Below are 25,575 nucleotides of genomic sequence, written 5' to 3'. Positions count from 1 at the left end.
CCGAGCAATGGACTTTTGGGGTTAATGCATGTTGGAGACATAGTATTATGAACTATGCTCATGAAATATACGACACACAAAAAAATATGCAAAAGGTATGGCCTAATCTCATCCATACTCATGTCAATTTTTCAATCAACTAGCATTAGGACTTTGAGATGTCATAGGCCAAATGGAAATGAATGGATGAAGAAGGGGAATTAGATGAAGAGGGAGGGGGATGAATGAAATCACAAATTCGTCAAAGGAGGACTTTTACCAAATTAATATCATTCATTCATTTTAGGAGATGGAATTTACATTCCATAAATCTCCTAAATCCAATGATATTAACTTAACAAAGTCAAGTCAACCTTGACCAAGGCCCAACAACAAACAAGAAAACTCATATAAGTCAATACTATAAGACCCCAATTTTGTCCCTAAGATCCCTCATGGCATCATAACATTGCATTGCATAGCCTCAAGGATCTTTAAGCATCTTGGTTCCCTTTGCCTTTTGGGTGGGAGTCCTTGTGAGTGGTTTGAAGATCACCAAGCATGCTTGAATTGTATATCATTGCTTTTCTTATTTTGTTCACTAACCAAAAGCAGAAAAATATGTCACTAACATCTTTTGTGTGTAGCTTGAGCAATCACAAGGTCAAAAGCTTCAAGGAGGTCATTGGTACAAAGACTTGGTCAAGAGGAGATGAAAACAAGCATGGTAATGGTTCCCAAAGCTCTCATCCATCCAATATGCCTCCCTAGTATCTCAACCCATCATTTTGATCAAAGCAAGTCAAAGGGATTGAGGTCTTGTTCTTCAGAGAAACCCTAACTCATCTGTGCATCACAAAGCCTTGCTCTTGAAGCAACCTCAGCCCATGATCAAATACAATCAAGGGAAGTTATTTAATTCATCATTTCATGCATATTTGAACTTATTTGAGTGTCCTCAATCACCAATTCATCAAGATATGAGGCATGAACTTGAGAAGTTGATCAGTCAATTCATCTGACTATTTTGAAATGCACTAAGAGCTAACTTTTTATGTGTTGGTCAAATGGAGATGGTTCCCAAAAAAATGTTCTTAAGGACAATATGAACAACTTTCAGGTTCATCAAAATTTGATTTGAAGCTTGGAAAACCATCTGCCATCCTAATACATTATAGGTCATTTTGACTGAAACCCTAATTTTGGGTCAACTTCCCAAGGACATAACTCATTCAGTTTTTATGAGTTGGAGGTGGGATCAAATGCATTGGAAATCGTCTACTTCAAATGTTATGTTGAACAAAAGTTCAAAATCTCAAAGGAAATACATGTGATATTCCGAGACATTATAGGTCCTTTTTGACCAAATGCATTAAAAGTAAAAAAAGTCCAACTTCAAGTGCCCATAACGTCTTCATCAAAAATCAAATGATGCAAAATTTAAGTCCATTATGATTGTATTGAAAAGACCTACAACTTTGACGTTGGAGGTTTTTTCATTTGAAGCTGGCATCATCAAAAAAGAAGGGCTTGAAAGTTGACCAATTTTAGAAACCTTGCCTTGACATGTTTTGCATATCACACTTTAAACTCAAATTTCATAAATTTCCACATTCCAAATGAGTTTTTGTCCAACATAACATTTGTTCCTCATACAAAGGCCTTTCCAACCATTACCCATATGCCTATGCTTGGATTTTCTAAATGGTACTTTCAAAGAGATGATTGTTTAGGTATAATTGGAGAATTCACTTGAAATCTTGTTACATGAGCATTTGCCTTACAAGCTACACGTCCAATTTCCTTTGGCTATTGCTCAGAGTTCATTTGGCATTGTTTTTGGGCCTTGTGCATGATCATGCAAGCCCCTGCAATGAAGCTTCACATGCCATGCACACGGATCATTCCACACTTTCCTTGCCAATTTCTCTATAAATAGAGACTCCATTTCACACGCCCAATTCAACCTGAAATGTTGTAGGATTCTCTCCTTAACCATCACTAAAGAAGCAAATGCATTTTTCTCAAAAATTTTCAGATCTAGAATTCAGCTTCATCTGGTTGTATTCTTAGATCTAATGCTTCTAGACCTTCATTATACACTTCATTGAACTTCTGTTTTGATAAAGCAAGCAAAGCATCGTGTTGAAATCACCAGAACTCAAGCTTACATTCCAACTGGTATTTTCTTCGATTCTCCTAATCCTTTGACCTATTGGCTTAGATTTTGTGTTGGCTGAAGTCCTCTCAATGGAGGCATCCTGTTTATGCTTTTAATTTTTGAAATTCATTGAGTTCATGATGAACACCAGATTTTTCAACTTCTGATTTCTTAAATCCTAGAGATCAAGAATGAAAATGGATGGTACAGGGATGATGTACATCATCCCATCTTTCTATTGATGTATAGATCGCACGATTTGGTTAAGGTTTGAGTTTCCGCAATTTGGCCGGAAACTGCAAGCTCACCGGAGAAGACGGTGGCTCCGGTGGCTTCATCACCTCCAGTTTAAATCTAGACCGTGTGATGGTGTTTCCAGATTCGATCCCAGGCGTCCATTGTTATGACTTTTATTTCTTTTACATGTGCACGCATTGACTTGGATCCGTGGTAGGCGCGTGCTTCATGGCCTCATGATTTGCCAGCTCAACTAATGAGCTTAGATCAGACGGTCCACGCTTTTTCCAATTTCTATTTTCTGTTTTTATTTTCCTTTTATTTTCATTAATTCCATTTTATTTCAAAAATCAATATCTCTTTCATTTTTTATCCAAAAATTATGGGACCAATCGCATTATTTCCCAAATAAATTCTAGTTTCTATTTCTGATTTTTAATATTTTTTATTTTGCCATTTGATATTTTTTGTGAATTTTCTCTTTTCTGGTTATTTTTAATTCATTTTAAATAGTTTTTGATATTCAATAAATGCAAAAATATTTTCCTAACCTATTTGAATGATGACGGATCTATGAAAAATATTCTCATCAATTTTTGAATTGATTTGAGATTTATTTGAGATTTTAGTTCAATTAGGTTATTTTTATTCATTTTTAATTGATTAAAAATAGTTTCTGACTTTAAAAAATGCTGAAATTTTTTGTCAAACTTTGTTTGACCTTGTTGAACTTAGGATAAATCACTTGGACGTTTCAAGGTTGATTTGAAGTGATTTTGAAGTTTGACCTTTCAATTATTTTAATTCAAATTTAATTTTAAATATTAAAAAATGCCAAAAATATTTTATTCTTTTCTTGACATCCAATCTTCATCTCACTTCTGTTTTTGACTGTTTGACCTTGACTTTCAATGTTATTGGTCAACATATGAGGATTGGTATATGGTACTTCATTTAATACACTTTAATTTTATCATTTCCATTTCTCTTATCCATCTCCTTCTTCTTCCTCTTCTTTTTCTTTTTTGATCAATGAGTTGAAGGTTGATAAGTTAGCATTGATTAGGGAGATTTAATCTTCTTTGATTCAAATCTAATTCATCTTGATCAATTGATCAAGTGAATGGCTTTGCATTAAGGATAGATTATCTTCTAAATCATGCAAAAGGCTTAAACCAATACAAGATCAATTCTCATTTTCTTTTTGGCATGGCAAGTTGTTGGGACTTGGTTCACTAATCAAGACTCCTAACTTGTGTTTGTTGCCTACATTATTATTGACCGGCCTCAGATAGTTGTGACTTCTACATAAGTCCAATTACGATTGCTTAACATAGCGCTAAATTTTTCCTTATGGCATACTAACCATTAACCACTAACAACTAACTTTTACTTTATGCAATTTACTATTCTTGCACATATTATCCATTTGATTTTCTCTTTGCTCATTTGAGCACATGTTTATGTTAATGCCATTTGCCTTTTGCTCACTTGAGCACATAATTGTGTATATACTATTATGCTTGTGTCTTTGTTTTGATTGTTGTGGACCAAAATGCAAAGAAATGGACTTATTTTCTAGGACTTTCCCTATGCAAAGAAATGGAGAATTGGACTTATTTTCTAGGACCTTCCTTATGCAAAATTGGAGTAAAAGGATCTTAATGATGAAGATGGATTAGAAGGACCAAATCTCTAAACTCACTCTTATCCTTTCTTGTTTTACTCCATGAAATTTTTGATGTGTGTGCTTTTGTGCTAGGAGTTTCCATTTGAACGTAGTTGGAGGACCATTGCCATGTTCATCTAAAGAGAGAGATGCAAAAGCCATTAGAGGATTCTTAGAAGCATGACCTTGTGTTTGATTGCTTGAAATATTTGCTTTGTGGTTGCTTTGTTCCAGAGGATGGGAGCTACTTGGATCATCAATATGATCTCAAGAGAGGAACTCCTAGTGTGGTTTCTTTTCTTATCCCTCACCTTTTTTTGTTTTGCTTAGGACTTAGCCATTCTTCTTCTTCCCTCCACTCTAACCCAAGCCAAAACTTTTTGTGCAAACATTTAACCATTGTTTTCAAACATTAGAAACCTAAGCCTTATGCTTTTGATTTTCAAACTTTCTTTTCATAACACTTATTTTGAATTGAATCTTTAAGTCAATTTTGACCATCTTTTGTATAGACTTCTAATTGGTAAATATAACCCATTCAAATGTCTTTTGTGGTTCCAGTGGCCACTTTCTTAATCAAAATCTTTCATAACCTTTAGCTATTAGGTATGAGTTATCCTTGTGGTAGATGTAATACTCACCTATATCCTTAGTGATGGACAATGACTCTTCCATGCTTATTATAGGGTTAACCCCTCACTAGCATGTTGAAGCAATCGTCACATGGTGGATTTGTGGTTCGGTTGAGTTTTCTCCCTTTGATAACAAAAGACCTTAAGGCTTTTGGACCAATTAATTCACCAACTTGTTTTTTGAGATTTTTACCCCGAACTACGAGGTTTTGATCCTATCTTTTTATAAGATGGTACGTAGGCAATGGGTTTATCCATCCAAACACAAATGTAAATAACTTGTATATTCTCCTCTCATCTCTTCAATCATGTTTGCACAAACAAATTTTCACAAAAACAACAACCTTTGCAACAAGTATGGAAAGGGCTCCCTAGGAGTACCTAGGATGTTTTGGGTGCCTAACACCTTCCCATTACATAACCAACCCCCTTGCCCAGATCTCTGTTTTCTTTTACTAGTTTTTGTTAAAACTATTAGGTTTTTGTTCGCTTTCTAACCATTCCTTTGGATAAATAGAAGTGCGGTGGTGACTCGACTTATATGATTTACCTTGGATTTAGTCAATATCTCTAATGGTAACGAATACCCCGCTACAAATACAAATGGTCAACACAATTTAAATGGCATTTATTCAATTGAAAATAATAGAATAATGCATTTAATTCAAATATGTTTTGTCCAATTCCTAAAATCTCATAAAAACACCAAAGAAATAGTCATGAGATTTATGATAGGTCAAACAAGGTCAAAGGACCTTGGAGAAAAAATTTCATAATTTTTGGATACTTAAAAATATTTTTAAACAATTAAAAAAATGCAAAATCAATTAATTCATGAAAAATATTAATAATAATCCAAAAAATAATTTTAATTCAGAATATGAAAGAGAAAAATATTTGAAATTTTTTGGTGAAAGTCCCATATTTTTTGGATCAATATTAAATTTAATATGAATTATTGTAGAATATGCAATTAAAATAAAATTTCAGAAACTCAAAAATACGTGGACCATCAGATCTCCCTCATTAATTGAGATGGCAGATATGATGATCCAAAACGCGCGTTCCACATGTTCTATAGTCAACTGCGTGGCAAATGAGGTAATCACAAGGGACGATCAAGTTTAGAACATGAGACATGGATCCTATGGTTCAGAGGTTGGCCAAGTCATCGCCGGAGCCAGAGCTCCGATCATCTTCTTCGGTGAACCTCACCGGACTGGTCAACATAAACCATCACCAAAAAAAGAAACAAGGACATGATCTTAAAGAGAAAATGGCACTGAGCTCGAATCTGACCTCTATCCATTCCAATTCCAAATATATTGAGAGATATGTGGAATTGAAATCTGAGGTACATTAACTGAGTTGCTTCGATTTGACCTTAAAGCAACTCAATCTTCTTGCCTACATTGGTAGGACTTCAGACAACCAAAGAATCAACGGAATTGAGCAAGAATTTAAAAGAATGGAAGAGTTTAAAATTTCTGTAAATTACTTTCAATGGAGGTTTGGACACGATGGATCTTGATTTGGCTTGTGCTTGGACTCACTTCAATTGCTTGCAGGAAGAGAATGGGAAAGTTTAGAAGCAATGGATTCCTGGAGAATTGAATTCCAACACAGTGGAGATTCAAGCTCAAATTCAAATGAATTTATCAAGTTTATCCTATGCGAGTGAAGGGTTTTCAATGGGGGGGTCAAAGTTGGCGCAATGGTGTTCTTAATTCTGAGCAATTGAAGCTCTATTTATAGTTGAATCATGTGATATTTGCACACTCACTTTCACTTTCCAATATTGGCAAATGATGATGCAATGCTGCATGCGCGCATAGGCCCATCAAATAATGGTTTGAAGGTCCAAATTGAAGATCAGATGTGTTGAAGTAGGCATGGATTGCAAGTCACAGGTACATTGATGTTTGAAGATTGATCCATGCCAAATGATATCATCCTGTTTAAGCCATGCGTAGCCTATACATTTCAAGTCCAAAATGAAATAATTTGAGCTCTTTGGAAAGGTGAGATCAAGAGGAACAATTTTGATGTTTAACACTTTTTCATTTGGAGCTTGGAACTTGGATAATTTTGAGGTGGAAGTTTGGAAAATTTTGACATATCAAAATTTTTCTAAGTGTCAAGCCATATGTCTCAATATTCCACTTTGCTTAACTTTTTATAGGAGCTTCAAATGAGAAAAGTGTCTTCATCGAAGTTGTATCTATCTAAAAGACATTCAAAATAGTCACCAATTTCATATCATTTGGATTTTAAATGATAGAGTTATGCATTTTTGAAGTTTAAAAAATTACTTGATCAATGGTATAGGTCAAAAGTGACATATAATGTAGCCTCATATCACATGCTCAAAAAAGTTTAATTAGCTCCCACTCCAAACATGAAAGTTGAAGAAAACACATTGAATTTGATTGTGCATCTTGGTAATATTTCATCACATAAAAATTGAGCAAGTTATGGACTTGGGAAGTTGACTTTCAAATTAGGGTTTAGACAAAATGACCTATAATGTTTCAACATAGAAAATGATTTTCCAAGCAAAACTAGCTCTAGGTCTCAACATGAAAGTTCTTTATAATGTCATTTAGAGTAATTTTTACTTGGAATCCTTTTCATATGGGGAAAATTGTAGGAGATAGGGTCTAGGGAGACCCAATTTTGATCAGATGAATTCATCTGGCCAACCACCATCAACCAACTTGCTAATTTCCAATTCTCTTGACTTTCTTGGCTCATGGTAGATCATATACGTATAAGATGATGAATTTTTAAGGGTCCCTTGAGAAATTTGATCAATTGGTGAGATAGCTTGTTGGAGAAGTTACTCAAGATGCCTAGTGAAACTAGGGTTTCCAAGGCAAATCACCCTCAAACTCTTGAAGAATACTTGATCAATATAACATGTAGGTGTAAGACCCCAATTTTGACCCTAAGATCCCTCATGGCATCATAACATTGCATTTGCATTGCCTCAAGGATCCTTGGCATCTTGGTTCCCTTTGCCTTTGGGTGGGACTCCTTGTGATTGGTTTGAGATCACCAAGCATGCTTGAATTATACATCATTGTTTCTCTTAATTTTGTTTACTAACCAAAAGCACAAAAATGTGTCACTAACATCTTTTATTTGAAGCTTGAGTATCATCCAAGACACTTTGTGGGTTCTATTTAGATGATCAGTCAACACAAGGGAATGGCTTGAGATACTTCCAACAGGTTCAAATGGGGTCTATTCGTCAGTCAAAACGTTAATCTTGAAGGAGAAAAAGTTTGTTCATGAGCTGTCATGCTCGCTAGGCAAGCAGAATGGGTCGCCTAGCGAGTCCCAAGAAAAGCCACCAGAATCACCTACGCTCAAAGGAATTTCTTGAACTGTCATGCTCGCTAGGCGAAGCCCACGTGTTAAAAAAAAGAACGAAAAACGAAAATAAATAAATAAATAAAAAAAATATAACAGAAAAATTTTGGACTTGGGCCTCTCTCATTTGAGCCCACAGGTCCACAAAAATCAGGTTATAAATTCAGAGTTTCAGTGAAACAAAAGGGAATTCTATTCCTATTACCCTGGCAGGAAAAAGATAGTGAGAGAAGAGCTAACAGAGTTCAGAGCAACCTCCAGAGACTGAAGGGAACTCATCGGTAAAGAACCAATTCCCTCTCATATAAACCCTCAGATTGCTTTGCAAACCCAACCGGGCAATTCAATTTTATTCGATCTCTCCAGTCAGGTTTGCCTTATTCCCATTACTTTATGCTTTTAATTTGAATGCTCTGAATATATGAGGTATTATGGGTGAATTTGATACCCTTTTGATGCATGTGTTTAACAAGAGGTTTAAGCCTCCTACCCTTGGTTGCTTTTTGTGAATTTTAATGGCATGATTCATGTGGTTAAATTTTGATTTGGGGGCAACTCTTGATTACCCTATCTTGTTTCTCTAACCTGTTTGTTGAATTTTGTTTTGTGAGGGCTCATATGACTCTTGCAGAGATGGCTTTCCTGGTGTTCCACTTTATTTGTGGGATACCACCTGGAGGTTTATTCCGATTACCTGTACTGACTCACTTTCTTTGATGGTGATAGCTTGAGAGATCTCTGGGCTTTATAATTGCCTTTGCCTTATCTTGTTCATTAGATGGCTTTGCCTTAGGATTTGAGTTTGATCCTTTTTAGGACATGTTCATGCTTGAATAAATGTGCTTCATGTTGAATATCAACTTCTGTTTTGAGTTTTTACTTCGCCTTTGACCCTAGTCTTTGCACTAGTGGTTTGTACTTACCTTTTGAGCTTTGCATTTCAGGTTCAAGCAATTAGCTCTAATGATTGATGTGATCTCATGACTTGAGATGCAAGTTACTTTGTCCACTAACCTTTGTTTTGTTGTAGGTCCCTTGGTGATGAACTCGCTTGAGTTGTTTCCACTTAGGATTTGCCTTGTGTGCATATTGGTTGTAACACTGTTGAGTGTCTGTTTGATTTGTCTGAATACCATATTGACTTGTTTGATTTTCTTATAGGTACTTTAGTCGCTTTTAGCTCATTGCTTGAGATTTGCTTTGATTATGGTTAGCATACCACCTAGGTAATCATTCTCTAACTCCATGTAGTCTAGAAGCCCTGTTGTCGCACCCCAAAATTTGACTTTGGCTTTGTTGACCACATCTTGATTAATCTCGTTGTCTCGTATTCATCTCAATTTCTTAAACTTCGCGTGACAACTGGTTTGATTAGGTTTTGTGTGTTTTCGTTGCTTACCGTGTTGTATTTCGTTGCTTTAGCAAAACCTGGCCGATATCGTTGCCTCGTATTTATCTCACTTATCTCTGTTGTGCGTGGCATCGCTTCGATTAGGTTTTGTGCGTTTTTATCTATTTAATTGTTTGTTTTTCGGTATTTTGACTGTATTTCGAATATATTAGAGTTTTCGTATTGTCCGATTATTTGTGATTGTGTTTGTGAGCGTTTTCGTGATGTCGTGTTGATTTTATTATTGCCTAGGGTTGTTTATTTAATTACGTGTTGTGCCATGTGATTTAATCGAATCTGTTTCAGTCGTGTTGTTGATTTTACTGGTTTACCGGTTTACTGGTTTATTGGTTTTATCAATTTGTCTGTTTTGCTGTGCAAATTGTCATCGTTTTTATCGCGTTCGTGTCGCTCGATTTTATCGTATTTTAATCGTGTGCCGTTTAATATTATTTGTGCTTAATATTAATTGTGTTTAGTTGTTAATTAGTTTATTTAATTAGGATTAATATTATATTAGTTTATTATTATTATTATTATATAATATATAAATTATATTATTAATTTATGTTAGATATTTTTTAGGTTTCTTATTGTTTAAGTAATCTAAATATTATTATTAATTTATGTTAGATATTTTTTAGGTTTCTTATTGTTTAAGTAATCTAAATATATATTATTAATTTATGTTAGATATTTTTAGGTTTCTTATTGTTTAAGTAATCTAAATATTATATTAATTTATGTTAGATATTTTTAGGTTTCTTATTGTTTAAGTAATCTAAACATATATTATTAATTTATGTTAGATATTTTTTAGGTTTCTTATTGTTTAAGTAATCTAAACATATATTATTAATTTATGTTAGATATTTTTTTAGGTTTCTTATTGTTTAAGTAATCTAAATATATATATATATATATATATATATATATATATATATATATATATATATATATATATATATATATAATATATATATATATATAGATGTGGTTAGTAAGAAAGAGAAAAGAAAGAAAAAGGGGGAGGTGGATCAGTAAGGAAAAAAACGTGTGGTGAGAGAAACAGAGAATTGAAAAGAAATATTTTTCCAAAAGCATTACCGTATTTCACTTGTTCTTCATTTTCGGTAACCCAAAATCGTCCCGATTATTCACCGAAACACAAAACCGATTTCATATCTTTGAAGTTCGTTGAGTCCAGGTCACAAATATCCAAGGTTCATTTCATTCCGGCGTCGTTTCACCGATCAAAAGTGACGTTGAAGTCAGGTACTCACGAAGGCAGCCATCACTGCGTCGGTGACGGTTTCCAGCTTTCGGTCGATCATTTGGACGATCAGAAGTTCATCCTCTTCACACAAGGTAATGTTCTTCACTTATCTCTGAAATCGGCAAAGTTCCGGCTTGCCGACATGTGTTTTAATATATTATTTATCTAAATATATATATATATATATATATATATATAGATATATATATATATATATATATATATATATGTATATATATATATATATATATATATATATATATATATATATATATATATATTATTTTTGTCTATATTATTATTTGTCTAATGTACATATAATTATTTTGTCTACTATATATTTATGTCTAAAATATATATATATCTATATATATATATATATATATTATAATTATATATATATATATATATATTATATATATATATATATATATATATATATATATATATATATATATTATTTTGTCTATTATATATTATTGTCTAAATGTACATATATATTATTTTTGTCTACTATATTTATTGTCTAAAAATATATATATATATATATATATATATAATATAGTATATATAATATATCTATATATTATATATATAATATATATATATATATATAAATATTAATATATATATATATATTATATATTAATATATAATATATATATATATATATATACTTTGTTTACTAATATTGTTTATCTTTTATTATATTTTGCATATATGTTTATTTAAATGTTAGTTAAATTAATTATTTGTTTAAATGTTTATTTTGTCTAAAGTAAATGTTTATATTGTTTTTTTATATTTGTTTATGTTGTTACTAACCGTTTCTGTATTGTGTGTTTAATCGTATTGTTCACGTTTTATGTTAAAAAATCGAAAAATCCAAAAAAAAAAGAAACCCAATGCGATTCCAACGGTCGCCGTTTAAGAAACCCTTTTCACACACTCACAAGCTTACTCTTGGGCTTCCTTATAATGAGCCCATTTATTTATAGTTTCAGGGTTTAGGCTCATTCAAAACTTTTGCCAGCTTTGGCTTTTCAGTTTAAAAACATTTTCAAAAGGACGTGTCAGTCTCGAAGCCTCCCGCCTAGGTCGAGCAAGAGATAGCAAGACACGCCAATCTAAAATCAACAAAACAGACTTTCCCCTTTTCTTTTGGGAGAACTACGTGGATTCTGATTTCTCCATTGCGCCTTGGAGATACGTAGGCATGAAGTCTACGACTTTATCGAGTCCAAAAACAATAAAATCAAATTCTTTTCTCATCTCCCCAATCAAACGATCAAAACGAAAGAAGCAAAGCATTCACATAAGCATAAGCAAAAAGGTTCCTGTGGAGTACCACAGATGTAGAGGGTGCTAATACCTTCCCTTTGCATAACCAACCCCCGAACCCGTAACTCTAAAGGGATTTATCGTTATTTTTCCCTTCCTTTTTAGGATAAAATAAAAGACGGTGGCGACTCTTGCATTTAAAATATTTTTCAAACGGGTTAAGTTCAATCAATACTTAATCTCGTGAAAAATCCCGCCGCGACAGAATGGCGACTCTGTTGGGGAATACATGATTAAACTTATTTGAGGGTTTAGCCTATCTTTGCTTGTTTATATGTTTGCTTTGTGAATATTTGCTAAATTGTATTGTTTGTAATGTTTGTTATTTTGGGTTTTGGGGGATACTTGTGATAAATCCTATACCCGGATTTGGGGCACATTTGAGATAGGATGGATGATAATTCAGGTTGACTTGATAGGAGACAATCCTTACCGAGTTGACTTGAGCCTTTGTCCGCTTGGTGGAGGCCTCTTTGAGGGTGATAGTGCTAAACAAGTCATTTGTGAGGCATTGTTGCTTTCGACGGGCCCGTGAAGCCAAGGACCTTAGTTTACCTTTACCCCATCTTGGCCTTACTTAGGATGTGATGCGGTGACCACTTCGGACCAAAAGTCTGGTTTGGTTGATACGCGATATCACACTCAAGCGAGATTCTTTTGAGAATAATATTGGAAAGCGAGCAGTTGCTTAACCCGGTATTATCCGAAGAAGGATCCATAACCTTGGGAACTTTTAGAACCCGTTTGGCAGGTGAACCTTAGAACTTATCTTGGGGCTTTGTCCTAAACTCCATGCTGGTGATGAACTTTGAGCCTTGTATTGTTTGACCATGTTTGTGTTTGTTGCATTCATGCATGACATGCATTCATTCCCATCATTTCAACCTTTTTCCAAGGAACTTAAAGTGAGGATTGCAAATATTGCAGGAAACATGGATTTTGGACGGAGAAGTGTGAAAAAGTACAATCTCATCAATCCAAAGATAGATGAACTAAAGAAACTGGTTTCTTCGATCGCAGATCCTATTGGTTTCAGAGACAGATATGGGGCACTTATATCTTTATTGACACTTAGGATGGAAGAAGGGTTATTGCAGACATTAGTACAGTTCTATGATCCAGTCTATCACTGTTTCACATTCCCAGACTATCAACTCATGCCTACATTGGAAGAGTATGCCCAATTGCTTCACATCCCAGTTGCTGATACAGTACCTTTCTCTGGTTCAGAAAAGTTACCCGAGCACAGTTCTCTTGCAAAAGTGTTGTACATGAAGAAGTCAGAATTCAAGAATAACTTCACCACCAAAGGAGGACTTCCAGGTTTCACTGCCAAGTTCTTAATGGGGAAGGTTTCTTATTTTGCCAGTCAAGGTTGTGATATTATTGTGGAGCATCTGTTCGCCTTGTTGATCTACGGTTTGTTACTATTTCCTAATATTGAAGGTTTTGTGGATTCATATGCTATACGCATCTTCCTAAGTGGTAATCCTGTTCCAACTTTGCTCGGAGACACCTATCATTCCATCCATTACCGTACTTTGAAAGGAGGAGGAACCATAGTCTGCTGTATACCGTTACTCTACAAATGGTTTGTCTCTCATCTTCCTAAGTCAGCTACTTTTTGGGATCGCAAGTCAGGACTTCAGTGGTCACAGAGGATTATGTCTCTTACCCAGTCAGATATTGCATGGTATAGTAGAGTTTTAGACGATGTGAAGATCATTGATAGTTGCGGGGAGTTCCCCAATGTGCCCCTCATGGGCACAAAGGGAATCATTTCTTATAATCCAGTACTTGCTAGGAGACAACTCGGTTACCCTATGAAGGACAAGCCTCCTAACATTCTTTTAGAAGGTATTTTCTTGAGGGATAACGAGGAGGACCCTACCATGAAAGAGAGAGTAGTAAGAGCTTGGCATCGTGTTTGTCGCAAAGGGAGACTTGAATTGGGTAAGAAAGATTGTACCTCCTATGAGCCGTACCTCCAGTGGATCAGAGCCAGAGCTATACAGTTGAAAATGCCATACCCACATCATGATCCTATCAAACCCGCTCCGTTGAAGACCCCCTACCTTCCGCTAGATGACAAAGAAGAACTCCAAGCCACCTTGGAGAGGGTCGAGAAAGAGAGAGACGCTTGGAAGGATAAGGCCCAGGTGCTCGAAATGGAAAATGAAGAACTTCAGAGACAGTTAAAGGAGCAGAGTGGAGAAGATCGTGCAGGTAAACGTCCAAGGGTGCAAGAGGATTTATTTTCCTCAGGCACAACAGATTACTCCCAGATTCCACAGTCCTCAGGTGCATGGAAAGGTCTTGTAGACAGTTTGGTGAAGGAGAAAGCTTTTATGCAGAAGGCCTATGAAGAAAGAATTGAGAGACTTGAAGGACAACTCCTACTTGTTTATGCTCGTCCTGATGACACATGTCCTTAAATGGTTTTCTTGGTTGTATTTTGGGTTGATAACTTTGTTTTGTTATCAAAAATGTTTGCAATTCTATCTTTTCCTTCACTTAGAGTTCCTTGGAAAATCATTCATTTTGCATATCCATGCATCACGTGCATACAGGGTGTCTGTCTGGGTCCAGTCTTCTAACAGTTGCTTCCCGCCAGCAGATCCATTTCAAGCTGACGCATAATTACAACACAAGAGCCAACTACAAAAGAAGAATGGAGATAACAGATAACGAGAACCGAGAATTGAAAGCTCAGGTTGACCGCCTTTGCTATGGTCGAGACATTGATAGCAAACCAAGCAGCCCAAGCTGCTCAACTTCAAACAGCACAAGCTCAGGTTGCCGAAGCACAAGATGCACAGATCCAGGCGCGGAACACAGGCAGCAGAGATGCGCAACCAAATGTTAACCGCCCGTCTACAAGCAGAGGAAGCCCAGGCTAGGGCTCAAGTTCATAATTCAGGACAGACTTCGGCACAGAATCAACCTCAAATTCATAATCAGACAACAGCAGCACCCGTCACTACAGTCATCGCTTCAGAAATCAATGTTGTCCCAGTCACTTCTGTTACCATCACAACATCCCGTCCTTGGGAAATACCCAGGGATCTTAATCAAGATAGATATCAACAAGAGTTCGTTCCACCAAATACTCCTGTCTTCACTAATGTGCCTCCCGTTGTTCACTATACTCCTCACCTAGGAGAACCTGTCTATCACGGCCCTACCCCAAGTGAGGATCCTGGTCTCAATGATAGAATGGATGAATTCCAGGATCAGTTTGCGGAATTACAAAAAGAGATAAAAGCTCTTCGAGGGAAAGACAGAATGGCGACTGGAGTAGTTATGAAGAACTGGACCGCAGTTGACATCCCACATTGTGTCCACATATCAAAGTAATTAAGCTTTTCAGTTTTCAAAAATCTTCCGCTTTAGCCCAAAGCGCGAAGCATTAATTTTGTAAAATGGGCACTTTTGTCAAAAACGTACTATCCATGAAAAAGATCTTTTGTGTTCCTATACACTTGTGTCCTTTTATCTTTTCAGCTTTTTCGGAAAATGGTAACACAAAAAAAACCTTAAAAAGAACACATTTTTGCATGTCATGGTCAGTCCTCTAAAAACAATTGTTTGTACAGGTTACTTAAACCCGTTGAACACAATGACATCATGCCCTCTCCCAACTTTGAACATTCTGTATTCGAAGCTGAAGAGGAAGAGTGGGATGAGATTCCAGAAGAGGTCGCCCGCCAGCTTGAAAATGAAGAAGACACTATTCAGCCATACAAGGAGCCTTTGGAAACAGTCAACTTGGGTTCGGAAGAAAATGTGAAAGAAGTCAAAATTGGAGCATTGTTATCCCCACAGGTCAAGGAGCAATTGATCAGCCTGTTGAAAGAGTATGTAGATGTGTTTGCTTGGTCTTATCAAGATATGCCTGGTCTCGACACTGACATCGTAGAGCACAAGCTACCTTTGAAGCCAGAATGTCCACCGGTCAAACAGAAATTAAGAAGAACACATCCAGATATGGCCGTCAAAATTAAAGAAGAAGTTCTGAAGCAAATAGATGCTGGTTTTCTTGCCACTTCAGTGTATCCAGAGTGGATAGCAAATATTGTGCCAGTTCCTAAGAAGGACGGGAAGGTACGAATGTGTGTCGACTATCGTGACTTAAATAGAGCAAGCCCAAAGGATGATTTCCCCCTGCCTCACATTGACATGTTGGTAGACAATACAGCAAAGTTTGACATATTCTCCTTCATGGACGGATTCTCCGGGTATAACCAGATCAAAATGGCTCCCGAAGACATGGAAAAAACTACATTCATAACACCATGGGGAACATTCTGTTATCAAGTGATGCCGTTTGGGTTGAAGAACGCAGGTGCTACTTACCAGCGAGCCATGACAACGCTCTTTCACGACATGATGCACAAAGAGATTGAGGTTTATGTGGATGACATGATCGCGAAGTCTCGTTCAGAAGAAGGTCACTTAGTAGATCTATTGAAGCTGTTTCAACGATTGAGGAAGTTCCGTCTTCGCCTCAATCCGAACAAATGCACATTTGGCGTCAGGTCAGGTAAACTCTTGGGCTTCATTGTCAGCCAAAAAGGCATTGAAGTTGATCCAGATAAAGTAAAAGCTATCCAAGAGATGCCCGCACCAAAAACAGAAAGGCAAGTGAGAGGTTTTCTAGGACGATTGAATTACATATCCCGGTTTATTTCTCACATGACTGCCACTTGTGAACCTATCTTCAAATTGCTGAGAAAGAGTCAGAATTGTGTTTGGACAGAGGATTGTCAGAAAGCATTTGACAGTATCAAAGAGTACCTCATGGAGCCTCCTATCTTGTTACCACCTGTTGCTGGAAGACCGTTGGTTATGTATTTGACAGTGCTTGAGAATTCTATGGGCTGTATTCTGGGTCAACAAGACGAAACTGGAAAGAAAGAGCATGCCATTTACTACTTAAGCAAGAAATTTACTGACTGTGAATCACGATACTCCTTACTCGAGAAGACATGTTGTGCATTGGCTTGGGCTGCTAAGAGATTGAGGCAGTATATGTTAAGTCACACCACTTGGTTGATATCCAAAATGGATCCAATCAAGTACATTTTTGAGAAGCCTGCACTCACTGGTAAGATTGCAAGATGGCAGATGCTGTTATCAGAATACGACATTGAGTATCATACCCAGAAAGCTATCAAGAGCAGTGTGTTGGCTGAGTACCTTGCTCACCAACCCGTTGAAGATCACGATGATAATGAGGATGAGTTTCCTGATGAAGATGTCATGTTCCTAAAATCCAGAGATTGTAAAGAGCCACTTCCTGAAGAAGGACCTGAACCAGATTCTCAATGGGGTTTAGTATTTGATGGAGCTTCCAACGTTTATGGACATGGAGTAGGTGCAGTCATTATCACTCCAGAAGGTTCTCATATTCCTTTCACGGCAAGAATTTGCTTTGAATGTACAAACAACATTGCTGAATATGAAGCCTGTATCATGGGTCTTGAAGAAGCCATTGACCTCCGCATCAAAAATCTTACTGTTTATGGTGACTCAGCGTTAGTTATCAATCAGATCAAAGGAGAATGGGAAACACGCCACCCTGGCTTGATCCCATACAAAGACTATGCAAGAAGATTGTTGACTTTCTTCACCAAGGTTGAATTGCATCACATTCCTCGGGATGAGAATCATATGGCGGATGCTCTAGCTACGTTGTCTTCAATGTATCAAGTGGGTTTTCCAAACGAAGTACCCAGAATTGTGATCAAGCGACTTGATAGACCAGCACATGTGTTTACAGCTGAGGCCAGTTTTGATGATAAACCATGGTACCACGATATCAAGCATTTCCTTCAGACTCAGGAGTATCCTCTTGGAGCAACAGAAAAAGATAAAAAGACTTTGAGAAGATTGTCAGGCAGTTTCTTCCTTAATCAGAATGTGCTCTATAAGAGGAATTATGACATGGTCTTACTCAGATGTGTTGACAAAAAGGAAGCAGAAATGTTGATGAAAGAAGTTCACGAAGGGTCCTTTGGTACTCATGCAAACGGCCACTCTATGTCAAGAAAGATGTTGAGAGCTGGTTACTACTGGTTGACCATGGAATCAGATTGCTGCAAATTTGTAAAGAAGTGTCACAAATGTCAGATCTACGCTGATAAGGTTCATGTACCACCAACCTTTTTGAATGTGATTTCTGCTCCTTGGCCATTCTCAATGTGGGGCATTGACATGATCGGTATGATTGAACCCAAAGCTTCCAACGGACACCGTTTCATTCTCGTGGCAATTGATTACTTCACCAAATGGGTGGAAGCAGCTTCGTATGCAAAGGTGACAAAGCAAGTGGTGGTCAGATTCATCAAAAATAATCTCATTTGCCGATATGGCATTCCAAACAAGATCATCACTGACAATGGCTCCAATCTGAACAACAAAATGATGGATGAATTATGTGAAAGTTTCAGGATCGAGCATCACAACTCTTCTCCTTACCGTCCCAAGATGAATGGGGCAGTTGAAGCTGCAAATAAGAATATCAAGAAGATCATTCAAAAGATGGTTGTTACCTACAAAGATTGGCATGAAATGCTGCCTTTTGCACTACACGGATATAGAACATCAGTCCGTACTTCAACTGGGGCAACCCCATTTTCACTTGTATACGGTATGGAAGCTGTGTTACCGATAGAGGTTGAAATTCCATCAATGAGGATACTAATGGAAACTCAGTTGTCAGAGGCTGAATGGTGTCAAAGCAGATACGATCAGTTGAATTTGATTGAAGAAAAAAGAATGACTGCCTTGTGCCATGGACAGTTATATCAAAAGAGAATGAAGCAGGCATTTGATAGGAAGGTTAAGCCGAGAGAATGCAAAGAGGGTGACCTTGTGCTCAAGAAGATGATACTATTTCACAATGATTCTAGGGGCAAGTGGACTCCTAACTATGAAGGACCCTATGTTGTCAAGAAAGCCTTCTCAGGCGGTGCTTTAATTCTTACAAACATGGATGGTGAAGAGCTTCCACGTCCCGTGAATACAGATGCAGTCAAGAAATACTTCGCCTAAAAAATGAAAAGAACAGCTCGCTAAGTTGAAAACCCGAAAGGGCGGCTTAGGCAAAAATGAGCGTCTCGGTGGACTGAAAACCTGAAAGGGCGGTCCAAGCAGAAATTAGAGACATAAAAAAACAAAGAGAATATTATCCCGGTAGATTGAAAACCCGAAAGGGCAATCTAGGCAAAAGTTAGGGATTTCAGGCAAGTAACTGCATAACAGAGATAAGATCATTGAAGTATCAGAATATTTTCAACAGTTCTCCAACTTTCTCAAGGCTGCAATACAGGTCAAAAGTGGAAGAGAGAATGATGTCATTGTAGTTCAACGTACCCTTTTTCCACGAAATTACCATTTTCCAATTTGTAAAGATCTATGGAATCACGCTGTTGGCTGATTACCATCCTATCAAATCAATTTGAGCCTTTCTATATTTCTTGGCACTCTTAATTTTCATTTCAATTTACGAAAGTTCTTTTACTTTGACAGATATGTTTTGAAACAAAAGTTTTGAATTAAAAACAGTTTTTGAAAAATATAAAGATTATTTATTTTGATTTGTGGACATCAATAAAAGGATTGAGACATGTGGTCCCAGTAATTCTGAAATCATGTGATTCCAACTAGACATGTTCATATTACTATCCTTATATGTATATGATGAAAAAATCTCCACAGGTGTCTTGGCAGTAATATTTCTCCAGCAGAGGTTGTGATTCTGGATATCCCCAGCTATGCTTCCTAGTTTTCCTCAAGAGATCATGCAAGAAATATTTCAAGAAGTTTATTCCCTTCACTAGGGGCATGAAGACTCCCCAGTTAATTGATCATGAAGACTCCCCAGTTTAATTGATCATGAAGACTCCCCGGTTAATTGATCATGAAGACTTTGATCCAGGTTTTAAGTTACAGATTTGGCCTATGGGATTACTACAGGTATTTCCCCAGTAATTTATTAAGGCGGGATCAGCAATGTCCCCAGCAGAGGATGAGAAGGAAGATTTGATTTCCCTGAGCAGGAGTAATACAGAGGTCTCCATCCCTCAGCGAGTGAAGAAAGTTGATATTCAGAAACTACAGGGAATCTCCTGTTGTTCTCTGTCCATTCAATAGAAGGATATGTCTCCTCCTCAGTAATGTTTTGTAGTAAAAGAAGAGTGTGTTATGCATTTTAAGCAAATTCAAGAATTGCAGGATTTCTCCTAAATTCTCATTTATATTCAAAGGTCAGACATCACTGTTCCCCGGCAGAGTCTCCTAGAGGAAAGATCTCGTAACCAGATATCAGACACCATAATCCCCTGCAGAGTCTTCAGATACAGAAAGTCTCCATGATAATTAAAGCAAAAAAATCAAGGATAGATTTCCCCTATATTCTTATTCCCTGGAAAGATACCACCTATCCCCAGCGGACTTTATCCCCAGCGGAGTCTTCCAGAAGAATAATCCCTTCTGCATTATCAGCAAATTCAAGAATTGCAGGACTTCTCTTACAATATCATCTTATTTCCAGAGGATAACACCTTGTATCCCCAGCGGAGTCCTCAGAAAGGTCCAATCCTCATATACCTCACAAATGCAAGAACCACAGGGAATCTCCTGCATTTTTGAAGTAGAAGGCATCTCCATTCTTCTACGGAATCCTCAGCAGAGACAGACTTTTAAAGAAACCTGGATATGGTGTTCTTGTACCAATTCCCCAGCAAGTCTTTGTACTACTCCCTAGCGAGTCTCAGTGCAAATCTCCAGCAAGTCCTTATGCAACTGTTAACATTTTTAGTTATTCCTAGTTTTGTTTGTCCATCATGCATTCATTACTAAATATTCATGCATATCTATGACATATCATGCTTGCATTCATATGCACCTTGTTTCCTTGTTTATGTTGTGGGTTGAGTCAATCTCTCCATATAGAGTATCCTCATAAGTAGCAAAATACCTTTTATTGGTCATGTTCCCCACAGAGATCTATGCCTCGTGGAAGATGGTTGTTTCAGTTGTAAATCCTGATGAGTTCATTCCTCTTCAGTTGAAGTCTTGTTTGACCGTTTCATTCTAGTTCTATCCTAGTTTGAACCTCGTGTCTCTAGATAAAGCTCAAAAATTGCCAGTAAAAGAAGGCAACAATATAGTCTTTGTGACTCTCATTCAGTAAAACAGACATGACAAATTGTGTCCAAGTCCTTTATACCTTCATCTTTGAGTTGGTACCCGTTACAAACTTGAGTTACCTACATCCATGAGTGGTAACCTTTGTTATCCCTCAGATAAATTAATTACTATCTCCATCTATGAGTTGATAACATCCTCACAGAAAGTTCCATGGTTCTACCTGCAACTTTGAGCTGGTAGCGTGCTTTCGTCTTTGAGTTTAGCACAGATTCCTTTTGATTCCACCTTCGTCTTTGAGTTGGTGAAGTACCTGCAACTTTGAGCTGGTAATATGCCTTCATCTATGAGTTAGGTACACTTTATCCTGTTACCTTCATCTTTGAGCTGGTAACGTGTTTTCGTCTTTGAGTCAGCACAACTTTCTTATGTTTCCATCTCCGTCTTTGAGTTGATGGAGTACCTTCATCTATGATTTAGGTACATAGTGAGCCCTCATCTATGAGCTGGTAGTATGCATTCATCTTTGAGCTTGCACAATTTTCCTGTGATTCCATCTTCGTCTTTGAGTTGATAGAGTACCTTCATCTAAGAGTAGGGTACGTTTGATCCTTGTTGAACTGATAGTGTGCTTTAATCTTCGAGTCTGCACAGATAACTTCTGATCCCATCTTCGTCTTTGAGATTGATGGAGTACCTTCATCTATGAGTCAGGTACATTTGGTCCTTCCACCGTCATCTTTGAGTCGGTAATGATAAACATCTCCAAGAGAATATGTTCTAAATTCTTTTAAACACCTTTGTCAATGAATCGGTGGTTGCCTTCAACTTTGACTCGGCATTTCTCTGTCTACCTCATCAATGAGTTGGTAGTGTGCATTCAACTGTAAGTCTGCACAATGATCCTTAGATCTGATTCTTCATCTACACCATCATCAATGAGTTGGAATTTGATTTCCCTAGCAGTGTTATTATCAATCTTTTGAAGCTTGCCTTCAACTTTGAGTTGGCATGTCCTGTTTACCTCATCAATGAGTGGGTAGTGAGCTGTCAACCATGAGTTAACGCAGTTCGATTCTTATACCCTTGTTATACCTTCATCCTTGAGTTGGTATTCATCTTTTCTGTTACCTCCATCTTTGAGTTGGTAATGTACTGTCACATCAATACTCTTGTTATATTGATCTTTTCCCACTTTCATCTATGAGATAGTGATGTATCGTCAACATTGAGTCGATATCTCTTTTCCTCCTATTTTCCATCTATGAATAGGTAGTGAATCTTCCCCAGCTGAGTATTCTCAGTGTTTACCTTCATGCATTGAGTCGGTGTATGTCCTTTCCCAGTAGAGTTTGCACTCCTGTGTCTCTGTGTCTGTCTGTCTTTTGCATCATGCATACATGCATTTGCGGTCAAATTTTATGGCGTTTGTCATATTTAATTACCTTACGCCATTCGATAGCCTCCGGCTATCTGGCCTAAGTTAATTAAATAGGGGCATCTGTCGCACCCCAAAATTTGACTTTGGCTTTGTTGATCACATCTTGATTAATCTCGTTGTCTCGTATTCATCTCAATTTCTTAAACTTCGCGTGACAACTGGTTTGATTAGGTTTTGTGTGTTTTCGTTGCTTACCGTGTTGTATTTCGTTGTTTTAGCAAAACCTGGCCGATATCGTTGCCTCGTACTTATCTCGCTTATCTCTGTTGTGCGTGGCATCGCTTCGATTAGGTTTTGTGCGTTTTTATCTATTTAATTGTTTGTTTGTCGGTATTTTGACTGTATTTCGAATATATTAGAGTTTTCGTATTGTCCGATTATTTGTGATTGTGTTTGTCAGCGTTTTCGTGATGTCGTGTTGATTTTATTATTGCCTAGGGTTGTTTATTTAATTACGTGTTGTGCCGTGTGATTTAATCGAATCTGTTTGAGTCGTGTTGTTGATTTTACTGGTTTACCGATTTACTGATTTATTGGTTTTATCAATTTGTCTGTTTTGCTGTGCAAATTGTCATCGTTTTTATCGCGTTCGTGTCGCTCGATTTTATCGTATTTTAATCGTGTGCCATTTAATATTATTTGTGCTTAATATTAATTGTGTTTAGTTGTTAATTAGTTTATTTAATTAAGATTAATATTATATTAGTTTATTATTATTATTATTATATAATATATAAATTATATTATTAATTTATGTTAGATATTTTTTAGGTTTCTTATTGTTTAAGTAATCTAAATATATATTATTAATTTATGTTAGATATTTTTTAGGTTTCTTATTGTTTAAGTAATCTAAATATATATTATTAATTTATGTTAGATATTTTTTAGGTTTCTTATTGTTTAAGTAATCTAAATATATATTATTAATTTATGTTAGATATTTTTTAGGTTTCTTATTATTAAAGTAATCTAAATATATATTATTAATTTATGTTAGATATTTTTTAGGTTTCTTATTGTTTAAGTAATCTAAATATATATTATTAATTTATGTTAGATATTTTTTTAGGTTTCTTATTGTTTAAGTAATCTAAATATATATATATAGATGCGGTTAGTAAGAAAGAGAAAAGAAAGAAAAAGGGGGAGGTGGATCAGTAAGGAAAAAAACGTGTGGTGAGAGAAACAGAGAATTGAAAAGAAATATTTTTCCAAAAGCATTACCGTATTTCACTTGTTCTTCATTTTCGGTAACCCAAAATCGTCCCGATTATTCACCGAAACACAAAACCGATTTCATATCTTTGAAGTTCGTTGAGTCCAGGTCACAAATAACCAAGGTTCATTTCATTCCGGCGTCGTTTCACCGATCAAAAGCGACGTTGAAGTCAGGTACTCACGAAGGCAGCCAGCACTGCGTCGGTGACGGTTTCCAGCTTTCGGTCGATCATTTGGACGATCAGAAGTTCATCCTCTTCACACAAGGTAATGTTCTTCACTTATCTCTGAGATCGGCAAAGTTCCGGCTTGCCGACATGTGTTTAAATATTATTTATCTATATATATAGATATATATATATATATATATATATATATAGATATATATATATATATATATATATATATATATATATAGATAGATATATATATATATATATAATTATATATATATATATATAATATATATAGATATATTATATATATAATTTTGTCTATTATATATTATTGTCTAAATGTACATATATATTATTTTTGTCTACAATATATATTTATTGTCTAATATATATAATATATATATATATAATATATATATATTATATATATAATATATATATATATATATATATATATATATATATAATATATATATATATATATATATAATATATATATTATATATATATATATATATATATATATTATATAATATATATTATATTACTTTTGTTTACTAAATATTGTTTATCTTTTATTATTATTTTGCATATATGTTTTATTTAAATGTTAGTTAAATTAATTATTTGTTTAAATGTTTATTTTGTCTAAAGTAAATGTTTATATTGTTTTTTTATATTTGTTTATGTTGTTACTAACCGTTTCGTTTCAGTTTCAGCTCGATTAACTCCACTAACTATTCGTAATACTAACTATTCATAGCTAACTGTGTTGTAATAATTTACTTTCTCGCATTTTTTTATTTTCTGTATTGTGTGTTTAATCGTATTGTTCACGTTTTATGTTAAAAAATTGAAAAATCCAAAAAAAAAAGAAACCCGATGCGATTCCAACGGTCGCCGTTTAAGAAACCCTTTTCACACACTCACAAGCTTACTCTTGGGCTTCCTTATAATGAGCCCATTTATTTATTGTTTCAGGGTTTAGGCTCATTCAAAACTTTTGCCAGCTTTGGCTTTTCAGTTTAAAAACATTTTCAAAAGGACGTGTCAGTCTCGAAGCCTCCCGCCTAGGTCGAGCAAGAGATGGCAAGACACGCCAATCTAAAATCAACAAAACAGACTTTCCCCTTTTCTTTTGGGAGAACTACGTGGATTCTGATTTCTCCATTGCGCCTTGGAGATACGTAGGCATGAAGTCTACGACTTTATCGAGTCCAAAAACAATAAAATCAAATTCTTTTCTCATCTCCCCAATAAAACGATCAAAACGAAAAAAGCAAAGCATTCACATAAACATAAGCAAAAAGGTTCCTGTGGAGTACCACAGATGTAGAGGGTGCTAATACCTTCCCTTTGCATAACCAACCCCCGAACCCGTAACTCTAAAGGGATTTATCGTTATTTTTCCCTTCCTTTTTTGGATAAAATAAAAGACGGTGGCGACTCTTGCATTTAAAATATTTTTCAAACGGGTTAAGTTCAATCAATACTTAATCTCGTGAAAAATCCCGCCGCGACACC

The 25,575-nt window shown here is 35.9% G+C and overlaps 2 protein-coding genes across 2 annotated transcripts; both read left to right on the top strand.

Moving 5' to 3' along the window:
• The first annotated feature begins 10,475 nt into the window (after positions 1-10,475).
• Positions 10,476-14,634, top strand: LOC127135656 (uncharacterized). Its single transcript, XM_051062313.1, has 2 exons — positions 10,476-10,811; positions 12,988-14,634. Exon 2 carries the CDS (start codon positions 12,993-12,995, stop codon positions 14,493-14,495), a length of 1,503 nt encoding a protein of 500 aa, XP_050918270.1. The 5' UTR covers positions 10,476-10,811; positions 12,988-12,992; the 3' UTR covers positions 14,496-14,634.
• A 1,536-nt stretch (positions 14,635-16,170) lies between these two features.
• On the top strand, positions 16,171-19,104 carry LOC127135655 (uncharacterized; the record flags this gene model as incomplete). The annotated part of the gene is made up of 1 exon (XM_051062311.1): positions 16,171-19,104. A coding segment is annotated over exon 1 (2,934 nt), but the record flags the coding sequence as incomplete, so codon positions are not given.
• Between the last annotated feature and the right edge of the window lie 6,471 nt (positions 19,105-25,575).

The sequence above is a fragment of the Lathyrus oleraceus genome, chromosome 4 (assembly GCF_024323335.1).
Source record: "Lathyrus oleraceus cultivar Zhongwan6 chromosome 4, CAAS_Psat_ZW6_1.0, whole genome shotgun sequence".
Lineage (NCBI taxonomy): Eukaryota > Viridiplantae > Streptophyta > Magnoliopsida > Fabales > Fabaceae > Lathyrus > Lathyrus oleraceus.
Note: the sequence above shows the minus strand (reverse complement) of the source record. Positions and strands in the feature narration are given on the sequence as shown.

Bases quoted from the DNA above. Each gene is read 5' to 3' on its own strand.
- LOC127135656 (XM_051062313.1), top strand. From the start codon at position 12,993: ATGGATTTTGGACGGAGAAGTGTGAAAAAGTACAATCTCATCAATCCA.